This window comes from Haliotis cracherodii, unplaced genomic scaffold, assembly GCF_022045235.1.
Source record: "Haliotis cracherodii isolate W230 unplaced genomic scaffold, xgHalCrac1.p SCAF_10, whole genome shotgun sequence".
NCBI classification, from domain to species: Eukaryota; Metazoa; Mollusca; class Gastropoda; order Lepetellida; family Haliotidae; genus Haliotis; species Haliotis cracherodii.
In genome coordinates, this window is record NW_027266265.1 from 35,333,735 (window position 1) to 35,349,990 (window position 16,256).

At 41.7% G+C, this 16,256-nt stretch overlaps 1 protein-coding gene across 7 annotated transcripts in view; it reads right to left on the reverse strand.

The window, feature by feature from the left end:
* Window positions 1-1,584: 1,584 nt before the first annotated feature.
* LOC139449847 (uncharacterized) overlaps window positions 1,585-16,256 on the reverse strand; it is an 83,832-nt gene continuing 69,160 nt past the window's right edge. For all 7 annotated transcript variants that reach the window (XM_071231438.1, XM_071231446.1, XM_071231454.1 and 4 more), the window contains exons 6-11: window positions 13,489-13,666; window positions 9,507-9,604; window positions 8,676-8,783; window positions 6,967-7,002; window positions 4,328-4,429; window positions 1,585-3,561 (exon numbers count right to left, since the gene is read on the reverse strand). In XM_071231438.1, the coding sequence (XP_071087539.1) occupies window positions 3,295-3,561; window positions 4,328-4,429; window positions 6,967-7,002; window positions 8,676-8,783; window positions 9,507-9,604; window positions 13,489-13,666 (789 nt within the window). In that variant the 3' untranslated portion in view covers window positions 1,585-3,294. The remainder of the gene's footprint in view (window positions 3,562-4,327; window positions 4,430-6,966; window positions 7,003-8,675; window positions 8,784-9,506; window positions 9,605-13,488; window positions 13,667-16,256) is intronic.

Genomic DNA, 16,256 nt, shown 5'->3' on the forward strand with positions numbered 1-16,256 from the left:
TCAGCAACCCATGCTTGCCGCAAAAGGTGACTATGCTTGTCGTAGGAGGCGACTAACGGGATCGGGTGGTCAGGCTCGCTGACTTGGTTGATGCATGTCATCGTATCCCAATTGTGTAGATCGATGCCCATGGTGTCAATCAATGGATTGTCTGGTCCAGACTTGATTATTTACAGACCGCCGTCATACAGCTGGAATATTGCTGAGTGTGGAGTTAAACAACAAACAAACAAACAAACAAAACAAAACACGTTTTCAAGGATTTAACGGTAGACCATGGCAGGGGCCATGGCAGGACCTGGTAACGGTAGACAAGGATGGACCATGGAGGGCCATGGAGGGCCATGGCAGGACCTGGTAACGGTAGACAAGGATGGACCATGGAGGGCCATGGCAGGACCTGGTAACGGTAGACAAGGATGGACCATGGAAGGGCCATGGCAGGACCTGGTAACGGTAGACAAGGATGGACCATGGAGGGCCATGGCAGGACCTGGTAACGGTAGACAAGGATGGACCATGGAGGGCCATGGCAGGACCTGGTAACGGTAGACAAGGGTGGACCATGGAGGGCCATGGCAGGACCTGGTAACGGTAGACAAGGATGGATCATGGAGGGCCATGGCAGGACCTGGTAACGGTAGACAAGGATGGATCATGGAGGGCCATGGCAGGACCTGGTAACGGTAGACAAGGATGGATCATGGAGGGCCATGGCAGGACCTGGTAACGGTAGACAAGGATGGACCATGGAGGGCCATGGCAGGACCTGGTAACGGTAGACAAGGATGGATCATGGAGGGCCATGGCAGGACCTGGTAACGGTAGACAAGGATGGACCATGGAGGGCCATGGCAGGACCTGGTAACGGTAGACAAGGATGTATCATGGAGGGCCATGGCAGGACCTGGTAACGGTAGACAAGGATGGACCATGGAGGGCCATGGCAGGACCTGGTAACGGTAGACAAGGATGGACCATGGAGGGCCATGGCAGGACCTGGTAACGGTAGACAAGGCGTGCCCAAGGGACACAACTCTGCACAGCGAATCGCGGCGCCTTGGGCGACTGGGCCATCCTTGCCCCCCTTTATCGATAGACAAAGACGTAACGTTGGACAAATATTTAAAGATAGACAACGATTTAGAGTTGGACAAGGACTTAACGTCGGACAAAGGGTTTAGAGTTGAAGAAAGATTTAACGCTCGACAAAGATGTAACGTTGGACGGGGATTTAAAGTTAAGTAACGTTGTGCAAAGGATGTAAGGATGGACAAGTTTTAAATGATGTACAAGTACTTCACGCTTTCAGGATTTAACGGTAGACAAACATGCAACGATGGACAACACTAAGGATTTAAGGATGTAAAGATTGTCAAGTATTTGACGTTTGTGAAAGATTTCAGGTTGGGCATGGGTTCAACGATGGACATGGCCTCCGACCTCCTACCAGCCTTGATCAGTGGCACAATACACACACGTCAACACAGCCTTCAGTGAAAAAAAAGCACAAACAATTATGAATTGTAAATATGAGCATTTTATTGGTTTTCTATATAAACAGTAACTTGAAGAAGACGGACACAAATTATTTAACATATCAAGGTAAAAATCGGACATCTTTCATCCTTCTTTCTGCTAGAAACCTCCTCATACGTAGCATACTGGTATAGGAAAATATAGACAGATCACTATCTTGTTGTTATATCACAGCTAGTAATAAAGTCACATCCCTTTCACAGACACCGTTATCGCTCGGTCTAGGTGTACTTTGGTATAAAAGATGCTTCTGAAATGACAACGAATCATGAAAATGTGTAGCTGTACAGAAATATATCAATTTTATTTTGATTATTTTTTAAGTCTATACAAAACCTTCAGCTATACAACACGACCGCGTCTGTGTTCGGGTTTTCATGCTTTCTCTATTTCATAGTGTAATTTTTGTGCAGCTACCAATTCCTATTTACAAACAAACATGATTAGATGACAAACGAAATGGAGGATAAATGTAAAGATTGTATGGATTGACGAGAACAAACCCATTTGCTGCCGCTTATGAGCTCTTCATATAGTGGTGTGAGAATTTATTCCCCGGTTGTAGACTAACCATTACATATAAACATAGCATTATAACATGCAAGTGTAATGAGTTGGTCCTCGATGACGTATGTTATCCACGATCTGATCATGTTACGTCAAAGTATGAAGCTGACGCTCGACGTATAGTATATACGACGTGACACTGTTACGTCAAAGTATGAAGCTGGCGCTCAAGTCGTATCGTATATACGACGTGACACTGTTACTTCTTTATATGAAGCTGACGCTCCATGACGTATCGAATATACGACGTGACACTGTTACGTCAAAGTATGAAGCTGACGCTCCATGAAGTATCGTACATACGACGTGACACTGTTTCGTCTTTGTATGAAGCCGACGCTCAAGTCGTATCGTATAAACGACGTGACACTATTACGTCTTTGTATGAAAGTGACGCTCCATGGCGTATCGTACATACGACCTGACAAGGTTACGTCAGTATATGACGTTGATGCAACAAGACGTATCGTATATTCAATCTGCTCCAACAGTCATGACTGGAGGGGACGCCAAATGACGTATCGAATATACGACCCGACCCTACTACATCAACGTACGAAGCTAACATTCCATGGCGTTATAATATGCGACCTTTCCTAACTACGGTGTCATGTGAAGTGTCCTAAATACGACCTAACCTTTCTAAGTCGTACTCCACAGTTGTCATCCTACTTAACATACTCACCACATGTATCGCCTAACTCTGTCACTTGTGTCAAGCTACAATATTATGATATTACTAATCATATTCTAAGTACTAATCTTACATACAATTGACGTTTTCCACAGTCAATGGTAATGGTATCAATGGATGAATATGCTCTAATCCCTAGAACGGGTGGCTCAGTCGTCTAAGGCGCCATAATTTACGTTTCGTCCCTTGGGCATACTAAAAATCCGATTATGTTTCTATGTTTCTTGGTTTGTCAGCACCATACCCGTGCTCGTGGGTTTCACCAAAGAGCTAAACGTCTTAGACTCGCATTACTTCGGGATTTCCTCCCGAATTAGACAGACACGCCGTGATCTAACTGTAACACTGTTCAAGGTGGTGTTAAACTCATACTTAAACTCATTGTAATTGAAATAACGAGCCCGGGAATGAAAATAATGTGTTTGAATATGGCGGTCCCAAACACTGATGAAAATGAGCTGTCGTAGATCCAGCGATGAGGATTGCTCAGCTCGTCATGATGGGGCCATTTCTTGAATCTCTCGCAGCTCCCGCACAGTGCACAGAGCGTGGAGATATTGGGAAAACAGTTTGATAAGACCAGCGGTATTTTCCTTTGACAGGCAGTGGATATATAACGACATGCACTCCTCCGTGAACTGACACATACACAATTGTTGATCAATATGGCGCTCTTGGGCCGGAACCGGAAGTAGATTACGAGATAATTTTAGAGCATAGGGCGCCGCCATCATTACAGTTAGCCGCTCAGCGAGAGACATCTGCAAAAGAGAAACAACACCATCATATATTTGGTTGCGCATCACAACAATGAACCCTGTCACATTAGATTTACAAAGATTTTTCTAATTGAAAATGTTAACATACTTTCGTTTTTTACGTTTGAGTTTGGGAATAATAATTTAATAGTAAAACAAAAAAGACCCGTTCCACAAATGGATCGTAGCACTGAGGCCAAACTAACTCCACTGTTTTAAGGTGATTTGAAATGTGGTTAAACGTCGCGTCTAAGATTATTGCACTTATATAGCGACCTTCATGCACGTGTGTGTGTGTGTGTGTGTGTGTGTGTGTGGCTGCTTATACTAGTCCGCACTGATGCCGATTTATAGTGCTAGCTCACTGAGATACCATGCCGCAGTTTAACATGAATACCCCACTCAGACACAGTATACTGACTCCGAGCCGACCAGTCGTTGTTTTCACCCCTTAACGCCGAGCGGCAGACAGGGTAACAACAAGTACCATGTTTTAACGTCTTTTGGTAAGACGCGGCCGGGGATCGAACCCCGGACCTTCCGGTCTCCAGGCGGACGCTCTACCACTAGACCACGGGTGCAGTCTCACTATTTGAAAATGGACTTAGAATGTTGTCGCGCTAGGATCGCCATTTGGAACAGGGACCCAACCCGCTATCTATTAACACAATTTCGACACATGTGATCTGCTCGGTCCTCATGTTTATTCAGACAGCATCTACTTCTGTCGCTGTTACTAGAAGACAATATCAGTGAATGAATCACTCACCTCACTGAGGTAGTCACAGTCCTTAGTGTAGACCTTGATGAGTTTAGACAGTTTGTCTACGTCCTCATCTAGACAGCTACACAACAGAAGATTCACATCGTCCTGAAAAACAAACATGTACACCTATATGTATCTCAACATTAAACACTAACGTTGGACATTTCTCTGATCATCTATAATGTATTGTTCATGACCGAAGCATTAGATCGCTTTGGGGAATATTATTCCACTTTTTCAGGCAGGCGATCTTTGCCATACAAGCCGACCTATCTCCATTTAATTTAATATACATGTAGCTCTAAATATACTTAAAAATTATGGGTGCTGTGATCAAGCTCTTATCAAGCAACGCCATACTTTGATTTGAATGAAGGTTGTTTGAACAATCAAAACTTTTAACGTAAAAACCTTTAATTTCAAATTCTCGCCAGTAGTGTGTTCTTTTCACGCTTTCCCGTCATTTTCCTTTCCCACTTTGGTTTGAGGGAAAGACATTAGGGCGTGTAACCTTTCTGACAGCAATACAAATTGGCATCGAGCTACCCGGTTTTCTTGACAAGTGGTTTGTTACGTTAGAAGCTAGAAGACTGATTGATCTGTAAAGCCACATATAGTCCATATCAATTGCCTTAGCATTATTAACTATTTCTAGTAATCAATATATGTACATGATCACGGTACCTTTGCCTTTGCACATCCACAATCGTGGCTAGTTATATGATTCATTATCATTACGTTAATGGCGGACAAGCGAAATTACATCAAGTTCTCTGAGGTTCGAAACACCCGCTGTTTCACTACAACAACGTTGAGACGTTTCTGGTTAGCGGATAAGGTTAGAAAATTATATATACGTTACGCCTAAAGCGACATTCACTATGCGTAAAGACTTTGAACAAAAGGAAATCCATGTCGGTTTTCCGTAACCACACTTGTCATGCGTTAAACTAATGTCTTTATGCGTAAAGCCTTTGACCAATGAAAACCATCTCCCCGACCACTAGCATTTTTATCAAAGTCTTGTTTCCACCCTTGACAAATAAATCCCACTTTCCTCTGCTAAATATGACTGGACTATCGCACATAACCATAGTCCAATCAGAGAACGTTTCACAAAATCAACATCCACGACTGGTACACCTTTGTATGAAAGTGATTTACCGCTGCCTGTCTTTGTTATCACCAATATGTCCTTTTCATCTTTAAAACCCCCTAATGATTGCCTGACAGAGTGTGTTTGTTCGTCAGGGATGAAATCGCGAATGTTTTCGATATCTGATCGACTAAGTCGTCGCCTATGGTAGTCGCCATCTTTGTGAATCTATACGAGATAAGAACAGCGATCAGATTGGCTATCGCGTTTTCATACAAGGGGCACAACTCGTGACCTACGCGAGGTGGCGCCAGGATCGAGCCAAGAAAAGTGGCCTTTACGTGGCAAGGTTAGACACTTGGATTTAATATAGGCTAGGGGACATTTCCTATTGGTCAAAGTCATTACGCGTAATGGATTTACCTTATACGCGTAACGTTTATCATCTGCTGACTCCCATTCGCTAACCACAGACGTTTGCTTTGACCGTGCATTGTCTTAAAGCCACAGAGCGATACCCAAATGCTTGACGACCCTATGTAACCACTTATCCAGATACGTGACAGTAGAATTCCCTCTTTGCACACGACACCAGAGTGGTTACTTTCCTTTCCATTCATGTTTGTTTGTTTGTTTTTCAGGGCCGCACTCGGCAATATCCCATCTATATGACGGCAGTCTGTAAATAATCGAGTCTGGACCAGACAATCCAGTGATTGAGATCATGAGGATCGATCCACGCAATTGGGATACGATGACATGCATCAACCAAGTCAGTGAGCCTGACCACCCGATCCCGTTAGTCACCTCTTACGACAAGCGTAGTCGCAATATACGGCAAGCATGGGTTGCTGAAGATCTATTTATGACCTGCAGTCATCAGGTGGCGAGGTTGAAATTTAAAACTCATTTCAACTTGGATAAAAATTCATAAACTATGTCAGTTATATAAAGTTATTGAACGTCATTGTCAGCAAGGTTTCAATGAACAAGAAATGAATGCCTTTTCAGAGGATCTTTAAGAATGTTTAGGTACGTTAATGTCACAAAGTGCTTGTGGAAGCTTGAAACACTTCAAGAGATTCTTGAGAATTATATTAAACACGCCATGCGCGTGGTGCTGATCACATTTAAATCGATTTAGAAATGCTTCAAAGGCAGTGTGTAAGACAATAAATTTAATCATTCGAATCTGTTAAACACGATGAAATTTCCAACGTAAAAAAATCCCATTTTGACACAAGAGCTTGAAGGCATTCCTTGTTTATGTCTTAACCAATTATGATACGTTCAACAGCTTTGATGTCAGGAGGGTAAGAAATGTGATCAAAACGAAATTCTTAAGGAAATTGTGAAAATGTGAAAACTTAATATAAAAGGAAATGTGAAAAGTGACAAGGGCCGTTTTATCAAAGAGTAGGTGGAACGGAAAGGGCTGAAGCTTGTTTTCTCAGATATCTAGACTATCTGTAGACTTTCATTGTCACTGCCTTTTCTTCATGGAATTGAAGCCGAAAACATGAAGGAAATTATATGTCATACTCACAAAACAATCAGTCATGTTGAAATAGTAGAAATGTACCTGGTAGAGTTAAGGAAAAGCAACAGTAGACATAAAAGTAAGTTAATTCTTAATGTCATTTTATCAAAAAGTTCTTTTCGCGAACACCTGCTGGTGTCATCACTGATTTTCAGTGATCCATTTATATAATGTTCACCGCTGTTGTGTCTTGTTACGCCAGTGGATAATCGAGACTGGTTATTCTCTGGCGTTGTCGTTATATATTTAAGAATCTGAGGTAAGTGAGTCGGGATTCACATCGCTTTTAACAGTTTTCCAGTTGTATCAAGGCATGCCAGCTTAATGTGGGAGGAATGTCCGAAATAATGTAGGTCTCAGACGTTTACCACTTCGGTAAAACCCACTGACACGGGTATGGTGCTGAAAAACCTGGAAACATTCTGGCATGCCAAGGGACGCAACTCGACACGACTTCGGCACCTGGCCCCCCATCTCTGCCACCACACGAATATGGTTGGTAGGTGAAATATCGATAGTGCCTTACGAGCTAAATGGTCATGTGTTCAATGAGATCGTGTACACGAACTTTTAGCTCGTAAAATCAAGTATGTATACATGGCACTGTGAACAAAATTGAATGACAAGGTAATTGTGAAATACCTATTTCTGCCGGTTTGTGCAAGAGGTCGGATCAATTATTGCTTAGTATGGCAGCTCGGGTTGTATACTCCCCAGGGAACTGAGAATGAATATGCACTATTAAGATTCCAATTCCGCTTATGATTATGATTATTATGATTTTTAGACATATTTTTATAATGAATTGTATACATGTATGTCACTAGCAGAGGGCCCGGCATTTTACGAGCTGAAAGGGCTTCACACCACGGGACTATTCCCGTTGAAAAATGTTTGTTTTTACAATATTATATCAGTCTTACGTCCTCTTGTTGGTTCGGTATGGTAACACAAAATGTGAAATGGATTATATCGTGAAAGCAGATGACGTCATATGAAACATGATGACGTATTGATGTCTGTGCAAGTCACAGGAGACACACACAATGACACACGTGCATGCACGTCGCTATAGAAGGGAAATAACCTTGAACGCGACGTTAAACCAAATGTAACCTCACCTCCCTCTGAATGGCAAGTATGAAGTTTTAATGCATTTTGTCGTGTATTGTATCGCGACCTAGCTTTCCACATAGGTGTCGTATAGCGAACACGCGAATCTTAGCTAACTTGACGGGGAGTAGTGCATCAGGGTTAATCTTCAAGAATCTAATAAACATTTCATGCCACTTAATGTTATCGTGACCGACGTGTAACCATGATATCTCTCGGTGACATTTGCAATTCCATATAGCTCAGAGAGAAACAAGATTATATGGTTATCTGCCTTTTTTGTAGTATTTTACAAACGCAAACAATGCTAGCTTGTCACATGGATGTTCTCGAATTAAAAAGTTGGGAACAAAAGGACTAGAATATTGATTGTACGAGTAATAGGTGATGATGGCGAACATCTGCTGTTTCCAGTGATGAATCCATTCATTTAAAAAGCCATTAAGAGTATGATCTGTATAAAAATAGGGGATATACATCGTGTACGGGCATAAGAGAACATAATTTACGCCACTCCCCTCCCATATCAAGCTAACATGCCTTGACGTTACTCAAATACCGTTCATAGTGCTGTGCAACCAAGTCTCATCAACAAAGGATACATTAAATCTTGCACCCCTCTCTTGTGTGATGGTGACTACGACTGGGCGATCATCCATGTACAGCGTGCTGTTGATGTGTAGACATCGGCTCAACATGCGCTTGCACAGCTGCCAGTTAAAACAAATCAAACATAAAATAATAAACAAATTCAGGGTCGCAAGTTACTTTCGACTGATTACCAAAAACAAATTGTTTTGATTCATGGATTGAACATATGTTTGTTACAATAATACTTTTTATTTTTATCATTCGAAAATGGTTTTATTCATTGGGACAAACATATTCTTGTAGGGGGCCCTTTTCAGTGGAACTATATTACATATACTGCGTACAACCACTAGGTCGTAGAGTTATCTTTTCTATGAGATATGGAGTAACTGTTTGTTAAACTATTGAAAATGCATGGTGAATAGATCTATCCATGAACCAGGTAGGAACTATTTGTGAAACTATTGAAAATGCATGGTGAATAGATCTATCCATGAACCAGGCAGGAACTATTTGTGAAACTATTAAAAAATGCATGGTGAATAGATCTATCCATGAACCAGACAGGAACTATTTGTGAAACTATTGAAAATGCATGGTGAATAGATCTATCCATGAACCAGGCAGGAACTATTTGTGAAACTATTAAAAAATGCATGGTGAATAAATCTATCCATGAACCAGGCAGGAACTATTTGTGAAATTATTAAAAATGCATGGTGAATAGATCTATTCATAAACCAGGCAGCAACACATTGTGAAACTATTGAAAGTGCATGGTGAATAGATCTAACCATGAACGATTTACCACTCACTCTCTTCACATAGAATTACATGCTTACCAATTTGATATGTTTTCTTCTTTTCCATCGGACAATATATACACCCGATATAAGAATCAGAGGAAAGACGAACACGGTCAACCGTACGGACAAGATATCTGAAAAGAGAAAACAAATATGATATGTTCATAGTGGTCATTTGTATAATTACTCGCTGAACCCATGAGTTGTTGGTTTGTTGTTTAACGCCGCACTGAGCAATATCGTTCTACGCAATTGGGATTCGGTGACGTGCATCAAAGAAGTCAGCGAGCCTGACCTCCCGGTTCCGTTAGTCACCTCTCACGTCAAGCATGAGTTGCTGAAGTTCCAAGCAAACCCGGATCTTCACGAGTACGACCCTCATTTCTGGAATCGATCCCGGTTGTTCGGTGCGACGAACGAACGCTCTAACCACAAGGCTACCCCAGCGCTGTATTCGTTATAAAGATGTCATCACAAAACATTCTTGAATATTTCATATTTCATAAGGTTGAATAAATGAGACCCATGCTGTACAAGAGACAGTCAAGATTAAGGAGGATATTGTATTATTCCTCCAAGGTTGACCATATCAATAAGTATGCACTCTAAAGTAAATACGCGTCTTATTAAAGAAGACTGTGACCATGTTCCAAATATCCCCAAGCGTACACTAATCTCCAGGGCGGAAACTCCATGCGTCCATGATGAAGAGTGATATCCTATTATGCTGCTCTCAATGGAGTTGCAAGACCAAACAATGGAACACGTGCATGGGTCATATCTCACAGAATAAATCCGCCTCGACATGATGTTTGCTCCTTGGTGTTTTCTTGCGAATGGACTTATTTTTGTAATAAAGAGCCGAGACTAAATTCTCCATTAGCGGGAAACACTCTATCAACACGATTGGGAGTATTCTGTCAGCTGAAGTTTTAGAAAGACAGTGGAAAATGTTTTGGCTGCAGAAAGTCACTTTCGTTTATTTCGTACGAATTGAGGCACTCCACGGGGAGGATGTTTAACATAACTTTCTCTGAGGTTTCGCTGCGAAATAAATTTATTAAAATGAAAATGTATTTTATCCGTTTAGATGGTGTTATCCCACCGGAATCCCCAGTGAAGTGAGTGCACTTGTTGGAAAAAAAATAATTTAATAAGGAATTTAATATACCTAGGATGTCGTTTAGGGAAAATTGCACGTACCTGCTCCCTTCTAAGTAAAGGCAACAAAATGCAACACGCTAAAAGCAGACTGCATATTGTATGTTTCCAACGATATGTTTTGTAATCACTAATAATGATGGTAATGAGTGTTCGTGAAAAGGTGACCGGTCACATACACATGCAAAGGCAAGTCAACTGTTCACCTGACAGAACACGGGAACAGAAACCCAGAATGTCCCGCACAACAGATATCAAACATGACGAAACTCTCTACTAAAACAAACATGTACATGCATAAACTTCAACAAATATGTTCTTGCACAAACTTCAACAAACATATACATGTAAAAGCTTCAACAAACATATACATGTAAAAGCTTCAACAAACATGTACATGCAGAAACGTCAACAAACATGTACATGCATAAACTTCAACAAACATGTACATGTAAAAACTTCAACAAACATGTACATGCAGAAACCTCAACAAACATGTACATGCAGAAACCTCAACAAACATGTACATGTAAAAACTTCAACAAACATGTACATGCAGAAACGCCAACAAACATGTACATGCAGGAACGTCAACAAACATGTACATGTAGAAATCTCAACAAACATGTACATGCATAAACTTCAACAAACATGTACATGCAGAAACTTCAACAAACATGTACATGCAGAAACTTCATCAAACACGTACTTGTAAAAACTTCAACAAACATGTACATGCAGAAACTTCTTTAAAATGAACATGAAGAAACTGCAATAAACATGTACATGCAGAAACTTCTTTAAAATGAACATGAAGAAACTGCAATAAACATGTACATGCAGAAACTTCTTTAAAATGAACATGAAGAAACTGCAACAAACATGTACATGCAGAAACTTCTTTAAAATGAACATGAAGAAACTGCAATAAACATGTACATGCAGAAACTTTAACAAACATGCACATGCGTTAGCTTTTGCCGACAAGCATGGGATGCTGAAGCTAGATTCTAACCCGGATCTTCGCAGGGAATGTCAGTGAGTTTTAAGCTTCTTTGAACAGTATTTATAACACTATCATCTTATTGCGGACATGTATGATTTAAAAGTGAAAACAACGAAACTTCGATATTCCAGATCCCCGTTAAGTAGGAGAGCCCGCATTACTTTGTATTCACGATACGATGACCCGAAATCTGGATTATCCGGGCGATTTCACTGGGAACGATACCGTCCGGATAAACAAGGTTCGTGGGATTTGTATATTCACGCGGTTTCATCCCTATTGCGTGATTTGGCGATGAAAATAAGAATTGTATACTTTGTATTGGAAATCAATTAAATATGCTGCAAAACGCACATTTTGTCGGAGAACTATGTCTCCAGCTGCACCACCGTTTGAAAACCTGCAGTGGTGGGAGACACAGACCGAATGGTATTTTCAGTGTCCAAAATTGCAGCTCCACAAATTTCATTTATTGCATTTATCTCGCAGGGTTGGAACGTTAACGATGGGTCTCTGATGTCTAATACAGCTCAAATTTCTAAATCACTGGTCAGACGGGTCACAATTGTGTCCCATATATTGATCTCCTGGGAATAATGCCAGCGTATTTGAAGAATGTCTCAATCATTATTAGATTTACCGATGCTAGGACCATTATTAAGAAATAACTCGTAAAGTAAACATATAAATATCCAAGGACATAATCACATCTCAGTTGGAAACGACATATAAATTTCAGCTATTTTACAATCGTTATCACGCAAATGTTTTCAGACTGCTTTGTGAAAAGAATTGAGTGAGTACAAAGAAAAAACCTTCTCCTTACCGATCCTCCTTGTTCCTACATGTAATTCTAAAGGGTGAATAAGTAACGGTTATAACGAACACGCTTATAACGAACTAACGGATATAACGAACTAACTGTTCAGTCCCGACAATATGCTGTAGATATGCTGTATCTATGCTTATAACGAATTACGGTTATAACGAACCAACATTAGTAGTCCTTTGAGTTCATTATAACCGTAGTTTACTGTAGATTAAAACATCGAGTCTTGGTTCGCACTGATTATGATCCTCAGATTGTGATTACTATAGCCGTGCTCGTTGGTTTCACTAAAGCGACCCTCATCAGTCCACATTAAGGTTACATACTTGGGTAAAAGTGATAACAGTTTAAGAAATTCTTATAATGACTCGGTCAATGCAACTGTCATACTTATCCATATACACGACTAATCCCCTACACAAATTGATGAAGAGTGAGTGAGTGAGTGAGTGAGTGAGTGACAACAGTCTGCACGTCATAGACGAATATAACACTGGTGAATATGGGAATGCTGCTGACAAATCAGTCATGATCGGGACGAATCCGGGATTCGGATCTAGCACCAACGGATCTTATCAGGATTACGGGACGCAACTCTGCAGATGACGTAAAATCGAAACTCCGGTAAACGAATTCTTGCCCGGTCAGCCGAACTACAAAGCCAATACCCAAAGCGTTTTAAACAGAAAAAAACATTGCTTCTGCTATGAGGGGAAGCGTCACCATGACGTATCGTCTCGGTTAATGTCAACAAAAGTATAAACGTGTTACAATAAGAATTTAAACAGAAACGTTTATTTTCTTCTTTTGGTGGAGGTGTCATCATGACGTTCCAGCTGTGATAGAAGATAGAACTATGTTACAATTAGAGTTTTATACAGAAGCGTTGCTTCCTCTATGAGGAAAGCGTCACCATGACGTACCAGCTGTTTTAGTGTCTGCAAAGATACAACGATGTTATAATTACATGTTTGAACACAAATACTGTTTCTCCTGTAACAGAAAGCGTCACCATGACGTACCGGCCCTGTTAGTGTCAACAAAGACGACGATGACGAGGATGAAGGCGAGAGTCCACACTCCGAAGGCAGAGAGGAGGACGATGGCTGGCTGCAGTGTGAACACCCACGGGGCCTGCGTCGATCCCTGGTTCACCTGGCTGATGCTCTGGAGCATGTCCCAATACTCGCTCTGGTCCAGCTGAAACACACGGGACAGTGAGTGAGTGAGTGAGTGAGTGAGTGAGTGAGTGAGTGAGTGAGTGAGTAAATCAGTGTGGCTGATTGTCTGGAGCATGACCCAATACTCGCTCTGATCCATCTGAAACACACGTGACAGTGAGTGAGTGAGTGAGTAAAAGTGTGGCTGGATGCAGTGTGAACACCCCGGGACCTGCGTCGATCCCTGGTTCACCTGGCTGATGCTCTGGAGCAGGTCCCAATACTCGAGAGAGGTTTGCGAGTGTACGAATACCGAGGTGAGAGTGCGAGAAGGTGAGTATCCGTGTGTGTGTGTGTGTGTGTGTGTGTGTGTGTGTGTGATGAGTGAGTGAGTGAGTGAATATGGATGAACGCCTCTATTAGGGCAATTTAACAGCAAGATCACGGCGGGGGACACCAGAAATGAGCTTCACACATTGTACCCATGTGGGGAATCAAACCCAGGTCTCCGGTGTGACGAGCGAACGCTTTAACAACAAGGCTACCCCGCCGCCCCGCCTGTGTGATGAAGTAAGCATAGGCGAGTCTGGAAATAATCCCGATTTCAGTCGAAACGAAGTAATACGTCTCTACTAACCAAAAAACAATTTCTAAAATACCCATCGAGTCTAATGAAGGAATAGCTATAAAACATTCTCCAGCACGTTCTCAAGTAAGACTCTATACTTTGTAGACGCCCAGGATAACAAATCATGCGTCAGTGTAACATTGTATCCAGTTCAAGGAGAAAGTCGAACGACAAAAATAACAGTAATGACAATGACAGCAGGTGTACCAATATGATTACGCAGGGGCGATGTCCTCTGGCACTATCGCACATGACACTCATCTCAACATACGGTGGAAACAAGCCTCACTCCTGTTTCACCAGGGGCCAGGAATAAAGTTAATTGGGACAAAGCTATAAATACAAATTCATGTCAGATGGTGTTGTTTGAGCGATTACGGACATGTTGATCGTTTATGCTGCTTTTTTTTTATAATCCAACGTGTGCTGTCGTATATTTCACATTTCTTTTCTTATAAAATTATGAGTTATGTTATTGTTTTTGTGTATATTGGTAGACCATTGATACGTTCTTGTGTATTCCCTTATCATTCAAAGGCCGGTTTCTCACGCGCACTTTCGCATTATTTTTGACCTGGTTGATGGTCCATAGTGCACTCGATTTTTTCTCAGCTCCCTGGGGAGTATACAAACCGGGCTGCATGTGAGGATCCTCAGCCTACCGGTACCCCATTTACTGCTGGGTGACAGTGGCACATGTCGAACAAAGTCACTTGCCTGAGACATCACACGTGCCACGGGTGCTTCGGTGTGGGGCAAGATCAAAGCCGTAAATACTCCCAGGAGTCGATCCGTGAAGATCCGGGGTAGAATAGATCTTCAGCAACCCATGCTTGCCGTAAAAGGCGACTATGCTTGTCGTAAGAGGCGGCTAACGGGATCGGGTGGTCAGTCTCACTGACTTGGTTGATGCATGTCATCGTATAGCAATTGTGTGGAGCCGAAGATCCAGGTTCGATTCCCGACATGGGTACAATGTGTGAAGCCCATTTCTGGTGTCCCCTGCAGTGATATTTCTGGAATATTGCTAAACGCGGCGTAAAACCATACTCACTCACTCAATCACTCAACACTTGGTTGATGCAGGTCATCGTATCCCAATTGTGTGGATCGATGCTCATGATATCAATCACTGGATTGTCTGGTCCAGACTCAATTATTTACAGACCGCCGTCATATTGCTGGAATATTGCTGAGTGCGGCGTTAAACAACAAACCAACCAACTACAACAACTCTCAGGAGTCAAGCTGCTGAACACAGTCACCAATCCCGCTACTCTCCGCTACCGACGTCGCTCAACTTCGCCTGAGTTGAGATCTGTGAGGACATCACACATTGTACCCTGTCATCTACAGTGTAACGACTTCTGGCAGACCTTAAGAATATCAAAACAAGTAAATGTTGTTTTTCGCCGCAGGCAGCAGGAATTCAGCGGTTGTAAATATTCAGTGGTTGAAAGCATGAACAACGATCTACGCCAGTGGGATACGATGACACAACTTCAGCAAAACTCACAGAGCTTCACCACCTGATCCATTTTAATCACCTCTTACGATAAGCCTGGGTTAAAAGGACAAATTCTACCTTGGAATTAATACAAGAAAAAAAATCAAAAACAACAACGAAGGGTTGAATCTTCTACAGCAGTACAGTACATGTACAACATTTGAAATTGCCGAAGTAGAAGAGGCGCTTTACTTGTCGTTCGACGACCCTTATACCAAATAAACAGCTACAGAAGCTAATTACATTAAAGGTCGTGAAAATTGTTTAGAATTAGTTCCGCTTAGCAGAACCATCTAGTTCCTCCTGGGGATTCTTGTGCCAAATCATGTAACCAATTACATGTCGTTTCTAACGCTTGTCGGTAACTGATAAAAGAGCACACTTTTTTGTGAAGGATGAACGCAAATGGTAAGAATTGTTAAGTGCAACATGTGCTGATACCGCCTCTCCAGCCAGAATGTCATGTTGGATTATGTGAGAACACCCGAGGCATCA